Here is a 14,657-nt window from a genome sequence, read left to right as displayed (position 1 = left end):
TTACCAAAAAAACACCCACGTCGTTGCCGCCCGCATGGCGTTCTACCGGTGTCGTAAACAGCCCCATCAATCTTACCGGGCTTGGGCGGCGGAACTACACAGTCCGAGTCGGAAATGTCAGTTTGTCACGGACACTCATCATGAGTCTTATGCTGATTCAATGGTTAGGGATGCTATTCTATGGCTTGCTCCTGATAAAGAAGTTCGGCAATGGGCCTTACAATTGCCAAAGCCGTCGTTGTCGGAAGTTCTCAGCATCACTCAATCTTTTGAAGTGTCTCACGCTGCTGGTGCGCAAATAGACGCATGGTGTGATATAGGCGCTGTACAAACCACTTTCGACGTGGACAATTTGCCTGTTTCACAGGGAAACGACGATGTGGCAGCGGTGCACTCGCGTCAACAACGTCGCGTTGGGCCGCCACGCTCGCAGCGAAAACAGCAACCACAGAAGCAGGTTCATTCCGCACTTCCTTCTTGTCCACGTTGTTTCGTACAGCATGACAGGGCCGCGTGTCCAAAACGTTGGGCCACGTGTAATTCATGTAGGAAAAAAGGCCACATTGCTTCTGTGTGTCAGTCCCCTAAAGTTCCTGTCGACGAGGATGAGGCATCGGACATGGATGTTAACTGTGTGCTTTCTCAAACAAATAAGTTGTTTGTTACTGTTCGTGTTCTGGATAAAGACATTCGCATGCAAGTGGACACTGGCTCTGCAGTAACTCTCATTAATTCTCGCACGTATTTGGAGTTGGGCTCCCCTCCCTTGTCTCCAGTTATGCGAAATCTACGAACTTATAATAAGCAGAAAATTCCTATCGTTGGCCAGTTTGATGCTTCCACTGCCTACAAGTCTGTTGTTAGGCCCCTCACGTTTTATGTGGTGGATCATGCGGGCACTGAAAACCTGTTCGGTTATGATGCTTTCCAGTTGTTTGGGTTCTCCATTGATGATGTTGTGCACCTCATATCTGAGGATATTCCGTATAAACAGCTGGATGGCTTGTGTTCTGAATTCTCGTCCGTGTTCTCTGCTGGTCTGGGTCGTGCCAAGATTTTGAAGCCCACATTACTCTTAAACCTACAGTTCGCCCAAAGTTTTTCCGGGCATGCCATATTCCGATGGCGTTGCGTGCACCTGTCAAAGCTGAGATAGACAGGTTAACAGCTTCGGGGATTCTCCTTCCTGTTACCTCCAGCGAATGGGCATCGCCCATTGTGGTGGTTTCTAAACCAAACGGGAGTCTGTGATTGTGTGGAGATTTTAAAGCCACTGTCAACGCTCAGAGCCTCACTGACACTTATCCTCTTCCCCGTCCTGAGGAGTTATTTACCAAGCTCGCTGGGGGCCAGTTCTTTTCCAAACTTGACTTATCAGAGGCGTACCATCAGTTGCCGTTGGATGCATCTTCCAAGGAATTTCTCGTCATCAACACTCCTTGTGGGTTGTATCAGTACCAGCAGTTACCATTTGGCGTCGCTAGCGCGCCGGCCATTTTTCAGTGGTTCTTGGAACAGCTCACAGCTTCCATTCCCGGCTGCATCAACTACCTGGATGACATTGTTGTCACGAGGGCCTCCACTGAGGAGCACCTTCGCAATTTGCGTTCACTGTTTCGGGTTCTGCATTCAGCTGGGTTGAAGTGCAATCTGGACAAGTCACAGTTCTTCCAACCCTCCATTGTGTATCTTGGTTTCCACTTGTCCTGTGAGGGTATACGTTCTCTACGACAGCACGTTGCGGCCATTACCGCTCTACCCCGGCTGTCTAAGGTCAAAGAACTTCAGGCGTTTCCAGGCAAGGTTGCTTATTATCAGAAATTCATTCCATCCGCAGCGGCGGTGGCTCATCCTCTGCATCAGCTGTTACGCAAAAACGTTCCTTTTTGTTGGTCCAACGAGTGTGAGCAGGCTTTTGTCCACCTGAAGGCTCATTTGCAGTCGGCGCCTTGTCTTGCCACATTCCGTCCACGTCAGCACTTGGTTCCGGCGACTGATGCGTCACAGTATGGCCTAGGGGCTGTTCTTGCCCATCGGTATGAGGATGGGTTGGAACGACCCATCGCCTACGCTTCCAAGACCCTCAATGATGCCCAACGGCGTTACTCTCAAATCGAAAAGGAGGCGCTCGCTATCATTTATGCTCTAAGAAAGTTCAGCGTTTTTTTGTATGGTTCTAAGATTCACCTCATCACCGACCACAAGCCGCTGGTCTCCCTGTTCAGCCCCTCGGCGTCGCTTCTGGATAAGGCTGCTCATCGCCTGCAACGTTGAGCCTTATACTTGTCTCGTTTTCACTATGAGATTCACTATCGCCCCACGGCCCAGCACGCTAACGCTGACACGTTGTCGCGTTAGCCGATGGGCCCCGACCCGGTTTTCGATCTAGATGAACTACTCTGTTTCCACATTGATGAGGAAGAATTTCGTGCGGTCGAGGGTTTTCCACTTACAGGTTCGCAGGTCGCGTCGGCTACTGCGCGGGACCCGGTCCTGCATCAGGTGATCGGTTTTGTTCAACGGGGTTGGCCGGACAGGACCAAGGGCCGGGCATCGGATCCCCTTCACAACTACCATGCCTTGCACCTTCGTCTGTCTGTTCTTGAGGGTGTTGTTCTTCTGGCCACGGATGGCGCATCTGCACGGGTTGTTGTGCCAGCCTCTCTTCGCAAATATGTTCTCAAACTATTGCATGAAGGCCATTGGGGGATTCCTCGGACTAAGTCCCTGGCCCGCAGGCACGTTTATTGGCCCGGTATTGATTCGGACATCGCCCACATGGTCGCTGCGTGTGGTCAGTGTGCTCAACAAGTGGCTGCGCCCCGTACAATGCCCTCTCCGTGGCCTGATCCGGCGCAGCCGTGGGAACGATTGCACGCTGATTTTGCCGGCCCCTTCCTCGGCACTTATTGGCTACTGTTGATTGACGCCTTCTCGAAGTTTCCGTTTATTGTTCGATGTCCATCGCCCACCACTGCGCCGACGACGCTGGCTTTGTCCAAAATCTTTGCGCTAGAAGGTCTTCCATCCACAATTGTCACGGACAATGGCCCTCAGTTCTCTTCGCAGGCCTTCCGTGATTTTTGTACTGGACACGGGATTCATCATGTTACAGCACCGCCCTTCCATCCGCAATCGAATGGGGAGGTCGAGCGCCTTGTCCGCACTTTCAAAAGCCAGATGAAGAAATTCCCTAGCGATTTTTCCACAGATGACGCTCTCTTGCAATTTCTGAGTTCTTATCGCTTCACGCCTCTGGGTGATCGCAGCCCGGCTGAACTCTTGCACGGCCGCCAACCGCGCACTCTACTGCACCTGCTTCACCCTGTTAGACCTTGTACTGTGTCCCCTAGTGCGGGAAAATACTCGGTGGGCACCGACATGTGGGCACGAGGGTATGGATCTCGCCCTAAATGGATTCCAGGGGTGGTCAAGGCTCTTCGCGGCCGCCGGCTTTGTGAAATTCGTATGGACGACGGCATGGTTGTTCACCATTACGACCAGATGCGCCCACGAGTGGTGGCCACGCCGGTGCCACCGCCCCTTCTTTCGCCTCCACCAGCCCAAGAAGCCAGTCCTGTCGCTGCTGCTGATCGTCCGTGTGTGTTGCTGCAGCCGACGTCGCTACCACTTCCGAGTACGCCGGAACCGGCCCCAGTCGCGACGCAGCCTTCTCCGGGACCCATCTCGCCGGAGCACACCCCCAGGTCCATGACACCTATGGATGCTGCTCCGGAGTTTTCACCCATCATCTCGTCCAGGAGGCACATTCCACGTGCAAGCTTCCGTCCTGGATACTTTCGACCATACTCTCGTGTTTCTCCGCGGGATCTTCTCGGGGGCCTCCCAAGAGGCCATGGATGCCTCCGCACTGTCCGTGTCTCCAAGGAAGTGAGTGTTTTTTTTTTTTCAAAGGGGGGAAAAGTGTTGTGACAGTGCTACGAGATTTAAAAGTGCTGCTACGTCAGTACGCGAACACGGCGATAGAGGCGCTCCGCAGCTCGGCCGAGCGCGGGAGCGCCACCTGGCTATGAACGGCGCCGGCTGCATGTCACGGCACGGCAGTCGAATGACAGATACGGAGTTAGTAGCATGTAACCCGCTAGTGTTTCTACTTTTGTATATCCACGCAATTTATTAGTGATTAAAGGTTATAGCACTTAGTTTCTAGTATGATGTACAAGGAATTGTTTTCTATGAGACACACAAGTTCTGGAACTTTACTGTGAATACTGTGGCACACAACAACTAATATTTTGAGACACACTCACCCTAGATTTGGTATTTGTGCAATTGAAATAAATGATGTATCTGAGGCTGGTTTCTCTTTACCTACACGAAATTTATGAGACCAGTGCTCATGTGTCCCAGAAACTTGGTCACTGACAGTAAGGGATAAAAAATTCTAGATGTTTTTGAGAGTAAGCTACTACATAGAATAATAGAAGGTCGAAGGTAGAGAAGATAGTATAACAATAGCTTTAAGCCTTATATAAATGGCCACCTACAAGAAAAATAATTAACTCCACACAAATGTGGTAGGTACCACATCTGGTGTGGATATGTGATACAAATGTACTAAAGAAGATACTGATTGGAAATCTGAGAGGGCAAAGAGGGCATGGCCACCAGAAAACAATGTTGAAAGATGGGGATGAAGAAGACTTACAGAGAATGGGATATGGGAACTGGAATGCACTAGCATGGATTTGGGACCATCTGGTGGAAAAATCATTGACAAAGCGAAGTCCACAAAGGACCGTAGAGCTGCAGAAGAATAAGATGCTGATTTTCCTACAAAAGGGACATGTAAATAATAATAATTATAATAATAATAATTATTATTATTGTAACAGTGTGCATTCAACACATACTCTGCAACTTGAGTCGCCATTTTCAGTATACAATGTATAATTGACATAATCAGAGCAGCTTTACAAGTCTCCACAGAGTAGCACAGATCAAGTAATCTACAGCAGATCTCATTGCAGAACTGGAGAAAATATCTGGTTAATACACTTCAATTGGCTCCATACCAGAGGGCCTTCATGAGTCCTCAGAATGAAAATGCAAATCAGCAACTATGCAGAGGCCTCACAAGTAATAAAGCTAGCTGTCTTCACTACTTCCATCAGACTCTGAAAAGAGTTGAGAATGGTCTCAGTTGCCTGTAACCTGTGCTCTAAATTGCTCCTTCCATTTTGGGAACAATTCATCACAGCTAACACCAAATGCACTTTTAATTTATTCCCTTGCACAACACTATCTCCCTAAGAAGGACCATCTCATACCTAACATTGAAACTGCCCCTACCATCAGCACTATCTTTTCCCCTTTGAGCATGACCTGCCCACGACACAAGATAGACAGTTGTATGAGCAGTAGAGGCGAGCCTAACTGGTTCTGTCTCATTATCAGCAGGAGGCAATGCTTCAAGGCTGTTTGTTAGATGTATCAGGTTAGCTTTTCAGTCACTTGCCACATACAACACAAAACAGCTCCAGATTTGGGTGCATCCCTACATACATTACCAGCTATCTGCCCGACTGCCTGATGGAGGCCACTGAGAACCAAGCTGGGAAAAAAACTGGCAAGTTCCGAAGTGCCTTTGTGATGGAAGACCACCCTGCACCTCCATCACTGGTGCAATTTGCAGCAGCTGTAAGAAGTCAGTTTACAATGGCTGAAACAGCTTCCAGCTGTTTGCGAAGAGCAGTCAACTCTGTCACACTCTTGGAATGGCCATACTTCCCAGACATGTTTGAAAATGAACATAGTTCTTTCAAGAAGGAAAAGAAGCAGAAAAGTAAGACTTTGTTGTGGTTATGTGAAGACTAAGCTGGGAGTATAAACGTAAGCCTCTATCTCAAAGAAAGGAAGACACAGATTATAGTGATGAGATTTTACTTCAATTTTGCAGGAAAAATCTAATAGTCATCCTAGTTTATGGTCACAGAATGCAAAGCAATGAGTCTGCATCTACATAAAGCAGAGATCATAGAAGAAAGACTGATGTACACTATGTGATCAAAAGTATCCGGACACACCCCAAAAAATACATTTTTCATATTAGGTGATTTGTGCTGCCACCTATTGCCAGGTACTTCATATCAGCGACCTCAGTAGTCATTAGACATTGAGTGAAAGCAGAGTGTGGTGCTCCGCAGAACTCATGGACTTCGAACGTGGTCAGATGATTGGGTGTCAGTTAAGTCATACATCTGTACACTCCTCAACAACCCTATGTCCACTGTTTCTGATGTGATAGTGAAGTGGAAACATGAAGGGACACATACAGCACAAAAGCGTACAGGCCGACCTCATCTGTTGACTTACAGAGACTGCTGACAGTTAAAAAGGGTAGTAATGTGTAATAGGCAGACATCTATACAGATCATCACACAGAAATTACAAATTGCATCAGGATCCACTGCAAGTACTATGACAGTTAGGCGGAAGGTGAGAAAACTTGGATTTCATGGTCAAGCGACTGCTCATAAGCCACACATCATGCCGGTAAATGCCAAACGACACCTCGCTTGGTGTAAGGAGTGTAAACATTGGACGATTAAACAGTGGCAAAAATGTTGTGTGGAGTTATGAATCATGATACACAATGTTGTGATCCGATGGCATGGTGTGGGTATGGCGAATGCCCGGTGAACATCATCTGCCTGCGTGTGTAGTACTGACAGTAAAATTCGGTGGCAGTGGTGTTATGGTGTGGTCATGTTTTTCATGGAGGGGCCTTGCACTCCTTGTTGTTTTGCATGGCACTATCGCAGCACAGGCCTACACTGATGTTTTAAGCACATTCTTGCTTCCCACTGTTTAAGAGCAATTTGGAAATGGCGACTGCATCTTTCAACACGATCGAGCACCTGTTCATAATGGATGGCCTGTGAAGGAGTGGTCACATGACAATAACATCCCTATAATGGACTGGTCTGCACAGAGTCCTGACCTGAGTACTAAATAACACCTTTGGGATGTTTTGGAACGCTGACTTCGTGCCAGGTCTCACTGACTGAATTGATGCCTCTCCTCAGTGCAGCACTCCATGGAGAATGGGCTGGCATTCCCCAAGAAACATTTGAGCACCTAACTGAATGTATGCCAGTGAGAGTGGAAGTTGTCATCAAGAAAGTGGAAGAGAAAGAGAGATGGATGAAGACAACAGTAGTGGAAGCCTAGATACGAGGTAATGATGGTTTGTGAGAGACAGTGGCAGTAAAACAGGGAGAGAGAAGGATGGAGACAGTAGCAGTGGGAGAAAAATAGAGGAGATAACAGAAATGAAAAGAGAAATATGAATGGAGACCAAACATAGGCATGAGAGGGAACTTTAACATGGACATATTTGCCCACTTTCCCCCTTCCCCCTTGTTCTATGCCCACATGTAAAAGTTTCCCGATCGAAGGGTAAAAAACCTGAACAACCCATCCCCAAGGACATGTGTGGAGAGGACACAACGGTGGCTGATGACAAAAACACCAGACTGTAAGCAAGAAAGAAAGAGACAGTGGCAATGGGAGAGAAAAAGAATGGGACGAAGACGATGGCAGTGAGAGAAAGAGATGCTAAAAGTGGCAGAGAAGGAGGCAGTAGTATGAAATAACAAGAGAAAGGGACTGTGGAAGAGATATGCAGGAGAAAGTGTCAATTGGAGAAAAAGGAGACCGTGGGAGAAAGACATATATAAATAGTGACAGTTAGGGGGAGCAGGTGAGTATGAAAGCTTCACTACAAAGAGCAAAAGGGTAAAATTATTTACAATGTTCTGTGTTAAAAGAATGCAAATATGTTCACATTCCGAAATTTTTAGTGAGGAAGGTAGAATGAGAACTGAGACAGCTGATTCCCCACTTTTCTGTGCTATGTGCTGATACATTATGGGAGACAATTTATAGCCACTAATCACCTTCAGAAGGTGAAATCTGTAGTGGAGCTGACAGAGATATATGAAAGGGACACACTACCCACCATTTAGGACTAATAGGACGGGAGAGAGGAATATGGTGGGGAAGGTTAGAAAGGAAGGGCGCATCACTCTGACCCCATCTCTTTCATCCTGCAACCAGCATTTCCTTCCATGATTTTATGTAGCCATGTCAGAAGCCTATTTTTACAGTAAACACAGTTGCACACAGTATATACATATTTATAAAAAAAAAGAACATTCAGAAATTTCAGAAATATCATTGAACAAATCTGAAATCAGATGACATTTATCCAAAATTGAGCCACACTTAGTGTACTAGCCGGCTGGAGTGGCGGAGCAGTTCTAGGCGCTACAGTCTGGAACCGCGCAACCGCTACGGTCGCAGGTTCGAATCCTGCCTCAGGCATGGAGGTGTGTGATGTCCTTAGGTTAGTTAGGTTTAAGTAGTTCTAAGTTCTGGGGGACTGATGACCTCAGAAGTTAAGTCCCATAGTACTCAGAGCCATTTGAACTTAATGTACTATTTTTTGCAAACACAATGCCCTGTGTTGAACAAGTAAATGTACAAAGAGGGCACTGGCACAGGTGTTCCACATTTTGTTCATCCCCACACTCACATTTGCTATCCCCCAATGTGAAGCCCCACAGTTTAAGGGAGGATGTCATCCTGTTGACACTAATTCTTAAGCAGTTAAGTGATCTCCAAACCCCATACTCTTCATAGTGGCTAATCGTAAGATCTTCTTGTGGTTCCATTCTAGCTCACTGTATGGATTTGCCTCATATAGAGGGAGTTTCAGATATTCTGCTGTTCAAAGGAGACTTTTTCTCAATTTTAGCCCAGGTTGAGACAGTTCATGGCCAAACTGCAGTGAGCTTCAACATGTTCAGCTTCCAGTCGTTCATGTTCGATGGCAGCTTCTTGATGAATATTTGGAGGCGTGATACCAGCAATACAGTATATCTTCTTGACAAGGATAGTTTTTAAGGACCAGTAGTCAGTCCGCAAGCTTTGTTCAGAGCATTGTCCACAGTTTTGGCACAAGATGATTTATACCAAACAGTGGAAACTTTGCTGCAGAAAAGCACAAACTAAAAGCAGTGGTTCTAAGAGCTTGTGATGTAACCCTCTAGTTTGTGCCTCATTAACTTTCCCAACATATTATTCTAAGTGCTGGTTTTCTGTTTGACATTGGAACAGTGTTGTCTGAAGGTGAGGGGAAATGTCCAGTTTTAATCCTAGATACTTTTGGACAGCAAGGGGATGCCACTCCATGGCTCACCCAGTTTTATTGCGGCCTTTGTTCTGCTGGGTAGTGTGTAACTTTTATGGGTTGGGTTGTTTGGGGAAGGAGACCAGACAGCGAGGTCATAGGTCTCATCGGATTAGGGAAGGATGGGGAAGGCAGTCGGCCGTGCCCTTTCAGAGGAACCATCCCGGCATTTGCCTGGAGTGATTTAGGGAAATCACGGAAAACCTAAATCAGGATGGCCGGACGCGGGATTGAACCGTCGTCCTCCCGAATGCGAGTCCAGTGTCTAACCACTGCGCCACCTCGCTCGGTCTAACTTTTGTGTGTGTCTATCAATGGTACTATACATTTCGCCTGCTGAAGAAAAGCACTAGCCAGGAAAACTGACTCATAATTTATTATATATTGTCAAACAAACAAATGAACTAAGTAAAACACTACCAGTGAAGCTACTGATGGTTAATTTTAGGAAGATGGGTCTGGCCACCTGATTTAAGGTTTACTATCATTCAGTTCATAAACAGAACTCCTAACATTTTATAAGGCATGGAGAACTAACCATTGGGAAGTAGAAACTTAATTACATAAGATGAACTAAATATCAACAGTCTTGCCAGTTCAGCTACTGCCCAGGTAACAGGCAAAAACTGAGAAATAATATTCACAGTTCCTACGAAGTACACTAATATATTCTTAGGCCAATATAATTTTTATGCCTTTAGTGTTTCTGATGCAACTCTTTTCTATAGCCTTACTCAGTACGATCAGTGGAGTCAAAGTACTGATATTAGTGAAACCAATTACTTTCACAACTATACTTTATTCATCTTTAAAGGCAAAAACAATAAAATTTTTAAGGATCATCAAACATTATTAAAAGTTTTCTGGTTACATAGTGGACATTCCACTAACATATTGCTACACTTGTACAAAGTATAAATTAGTAGTGTTTAACTTTCATGTGTGCTATCAGCAGTACTACATATTTCATCTCCTGAAGGTAAGTAATGGCAAGGAAATCTGTCTCATTAAAAGAAACCAAAACATTATTTGAACAGTCTGTATATAAATACCAACATACAGACAACCTAACCCCATATGCATTCTCTTTATAACAATTTCTTTAATGAATTTTTAGTTTATCTAAATTTATTTTGTTCATCATCCCCCCCCCCCCCCCCCCCCCCGCCCCCCTTCCTTCCAATCACCCAAACTCTCTCGCCCGAATGTTACTTGCTTGGCACTCTCTCACTCTCTTTTGTTGCAGAACCATGTCTATCACTCTCCATCCAGAAAAATTTCCCCTTTCCAGTTTTTCTCTAAATATTTGTCTTTCCTGCATAAACATGAATTGATTTCCAAGATAAAGCATTCACTATACTCAGATTAAAATTACTCTTTGTGTTTTTTCTGTGTTGCCTGTTCTGTGGGCACATGCCTTGCCAGATAATGTGGACCTACCTGCAGGGTCAAAGGTTTTCCCCATGCACTATGCTGAATTCACATTTGATGTTTCTGTTGCTTATGCAATTTTTTACACCAGTCACACCCACAATCTAAGTTTGCATTACTGTTACAGTGTACTATATCAAGATTAAATTAAATGAAATTGAAACAAAATTGTCTGTATGACACATTGCCATAAAAGCATAGCACTTGTCAGTTAATTGAAATATGTGAGTTCAGATACCCATTCAACTTTTTTTTAAGATTACTGTTACTTTTCTCTAAGAAAATTATATTCTTGTAGTAATATCCTCATTACAGTTTGTATAATACTGTAATTAATGGAATAAGCTATTTTGTTATTTTATTTCTACAAAAAAGCTGAGAATTTATTGCATCATTATTCCTTCATTTTAGTTCTTGATCAATGTACTGGAATACAATCAGCTAACAGCATACCGAACTGAAATCTATGAACTGTTCTGTAGCTCTTATTGACATGAAAGGGCCATCAAAAACATGAGCAAATCATCAGTAATAACTGTTCTCAACAAGGGACCTATTGTAACATCCAGAAGACTATTGTCAACTGGCTACAACAAAAAAACATTCCCATACCGCACAGCCATAGAAAGGGTGAATTACTGGACACCGTGGCTCAGAACAAACCACGTTTACCTCTATGAGTCATAGATAGCAAAAAATATGACCTTATTGCTCTCAGATTGACATCATATCAGTGTAATTTCCGTTCCATTGAATTCATATGGGCTCAACATAAGTGTTATGTGGAAAGGAACAGCAAAAAATATGTGCTGGCAGAAGTGGAAAGACTGACACAGGATGCTACAAATGAGACTTTGTTCTCAGATTACCACAATGTTGTCAGACACCTGAAGGAAGTAATCACAAAAGCGTGGGAAAATGGATGTGTCATGGAAAATAACAAAGAATAATTTATTATTTCAACATATTCTGACAGCTTGTCTAGTGACTACTTAGGAGATATTCAAACTGATTCAGATATAACTGTTGTGCATCCATTAGTGCTTACAAAGACACTGGCAACAGTCAACAAGTACGTTTTTTTTTTTTTTAATTTTTATTTTTATTTTTTATTTTTTTTATCAGTTACATGAACATGTGGCATGTTGTGTTTGAGCCAGCATCTCTGCTCCCCATCACTGCTATCCCTCAATCACAAAGTAATTTCAGTCAGAGTATAACGATGATGTAACATTCAATTTCCATTATACTGTGGTTAAGTAACTTCTGTTTTTCATATTAGGTGTAAAGGGAATAGTATTCACATTGCTACCACATTATATTAATCCATTCTTACTCTTAATACAAACTAAGAATAATTTTCTTACTATTAATTTAAGGACTATTCCTTGGATACAAACATTTACAAACCTGTGGTGTGGATTTTGTGGCAGTACTACCAAGTCCTAGTTTACCATAATCCCCATCCCCAAATGACCACACTGTGTTTCCATCCTTTGATACACATACTGTGTGGTTAAGGCCACAAGCAACCTGCCCCACTAGTTGTCCATCAGGTATGGGCACACGTTCAGGAAGTTTTTTATTTGCTGTGTTTCCCAAGCCCAAACGGCCATAGTCTCCATTACCAAAGGTAAATAATTTACCATCTGCTGTCACAACAGCACTATGTTTAAAACCACAGGCAACCTACAGCAGAATAAAAAAAATAAGAACAATGTTTAGAAAAGCAAATACAGCAATTATAAACGGAAATGTCACACAAAATGATTAAGTTTCTTACTTTTGATACAAGTGCAAAAGCGATTATGATCAAGCAAATGAATTAATTAAGTCACAAACAACTGTCAAAAAACCAGTACAAGAAATACAACAAATAGCATGCTCAGTTATTGGTCTATTAATTTTATAGATATACATGTATTTAATATTTTAGTTTTATGACACAAAGAACAAATGAGGAAGTGTTCAAGACTAAAATGAAGGAAATGTCGCTCAAAGCTTCAGGTAAAGAGAAGAGACATATTTTCCTAATTTCTTGTCTATTGTTTTATGACTTAAGCTTAGGTCCCAAGCAAAATATTTCATTTTACTGCCTGCATTTTATTGCTATTTCTGCACTGTAAGACAAAATTTGGGTTTTGACATTTTGATGTTCATTTTCTAACTTATGACACATCTGTCATCGTATGAATATGGACACTGTTTCCAGACTCCTGAAGCACTCCATTATGGACAGTATTTGATAATGATGATGATGAGGATGATTAAAAGTAAGAGTGGCAATTTCCAAACAATTTAAGTAAAAATGTGTAAGTTTATTTAAACTATTGTGTCTATCGTTAAAATAAATATCACTGAAATCAATGTACAAAGAGCTGCAGCCACTTGAAACTGTGTGATATTGCTAGCTTTAGTTAGATACACTGTATCTCCAAAAATTTCTCACTCCAAGTTGAAATGAGAATACAAGATGCTGGCTGACATAAATTTATGTTTGGTCCCTAATTATTAGTTCAACTTAATCAGTTGTACAATGGTATTTTTAAAACTGTTAGTGAATGTGTGCACTTTTATTACAGCCTATAGGAATATTATATAAATCTAAAGACATGTTCAGGAAACTCATTAGTTGCAAATTTTACTTTCTTATGACATTTTAATTTTCTGTAGAGGTTCCAACAGAATTAAGCAATTAAAAGTTTCTCTAATAAGTCTCCACACAGACTGAAAACTACTACAGCTGAACCAACTTCACTGTATTTATCAATTACTAATTGCTATACTTCAATATCAAATTATTTTCTTTCAGAACTTTTAACAATTTCTGTTTCTTACATATGGGTAGAATAAAGTAGTTAAATTACCAGTTTTATAGTCTTGAAGCCATTTGACCAACAAGACCAACTAAGCTCAAAAAAATAGGTAAAAGCAAAAAAAAAAAAAAAAAAAAAAAAAAAAAATGCAGTGTAGTGAGATAATTTTTAAATGCACAAATCTTACAGATTTTTGTGTCTTGACAACTTAACAGTTAAAATTTGTCTTAACTGAAATTACACTCAAGCTAACACACTTTGTCCCTCCCAACCTAAAAGACATTCTTTGTCAATGCTTTAATGTGTCTGACAAGTGCCACCTATAAGTAAACACAATACTTACCTTTGTGTGAGGAATGTAAATTTTAAATTGTTTTCACATTTAACATACAATCAGTTTTAGAAACCTTATGGTAAACAATTTAAAATCTTAGCACTTATTGTTCAGAATACAAGCACTTTCATACTCCCCCTATCACTTTTGACTCATTCATTGCTGATGAGCATGAGCATTCAGTTTTTGCAGTTACAAAAAAGCACTGGTGTCACTTAGACTGACTAAACTTCTCTGTCTTGTTGTCATCATGCAGTAAAAATATGGTTCACAGTTTTATGTACAAATAGCAAAGTTTCCCATTAAACTGCCTAACACTATAATCTTGCTAAGTGTTAAATGAAACAATGGAAAACCCAGGATGGATTTTCCACTAACACCCCCACCCCCCCACCCCCACCCCCACCCAAAAAATAAATAAAATCCCTTGCCAGCCCTTCGCTCCGTTTAATCTGCAGCACTTCACTGTCTGCGACCCCTACCCTGCTATCATCCCCCTTCCCCACCCCAGCCTTCTCCTTAACCCAGCCAGTTGCCATTCCTATCATGCACTGGTGCTGCTGCTCACAGTGTGTCCTCAGTTGCCTGAGACTACAGTCATGTGTGTGTGAGTTGCATTTGCATGAGTGTCTGGATGTATATGTCATCTGTTTTTGATTAAGGCCTTACTGGCCGAAAGCTTTATTTGTGAAAGTCTTTTTGTTAAGCCTATCTGAGACTCAGCATCTCCACGAAATGGTGAGTGGCAACTTTCCTCAATATTGTAAGAGTTAAATTACATTTTTTGTTGGGACCAGAATCTATTGTTAACTCCTTTTCGAACACAACATACTTCTCAAAATCATGTTTTCATCCATTT

General features: G+C 42.7%; 1 protein-coding gene across 1 annotated transcript in view; it reads right to left on the bottom strand.

Moving 5' to 3' along the window:
* LOC126413339 (probable E3 ubiquitin-protein ligase HERC1) overlaps positions 1-14,657 on the bottom strand; it is a 722,413-nt gene that overhangs the window by 113,124 nt on the left and 594,632 nt on the right. The window contains exon 62 of the mRNA XM_050083249.1: positions 12,059-12,337. Within this exon, the coding sequence (XP_049939206.1) occupies positions 12,059-12,337 (279 nt within the window). The remainder of the gene's footprint in view (positions 1-12,058; positions 12,338-14,657) is intronic.

Source organism: Schistocerca serialis, chromosome 7, assembly GCF_023864345.2.
Source record: "Schistocerca serialis cubense isolate TAMUIC-IGC-003099 chromosome 7, iqSchSeri2.2, whole genome shotgun sequence".
Lineage (NCBI taxonomy): Eukaryota > Metazoa > Arthropoda > Insecta > Orthoptera > Acrididae > Schistocerca > Schistocerca serialis.
This window is presented reverse-complemented; position numbering and strand designations above follow the sequence as displayed.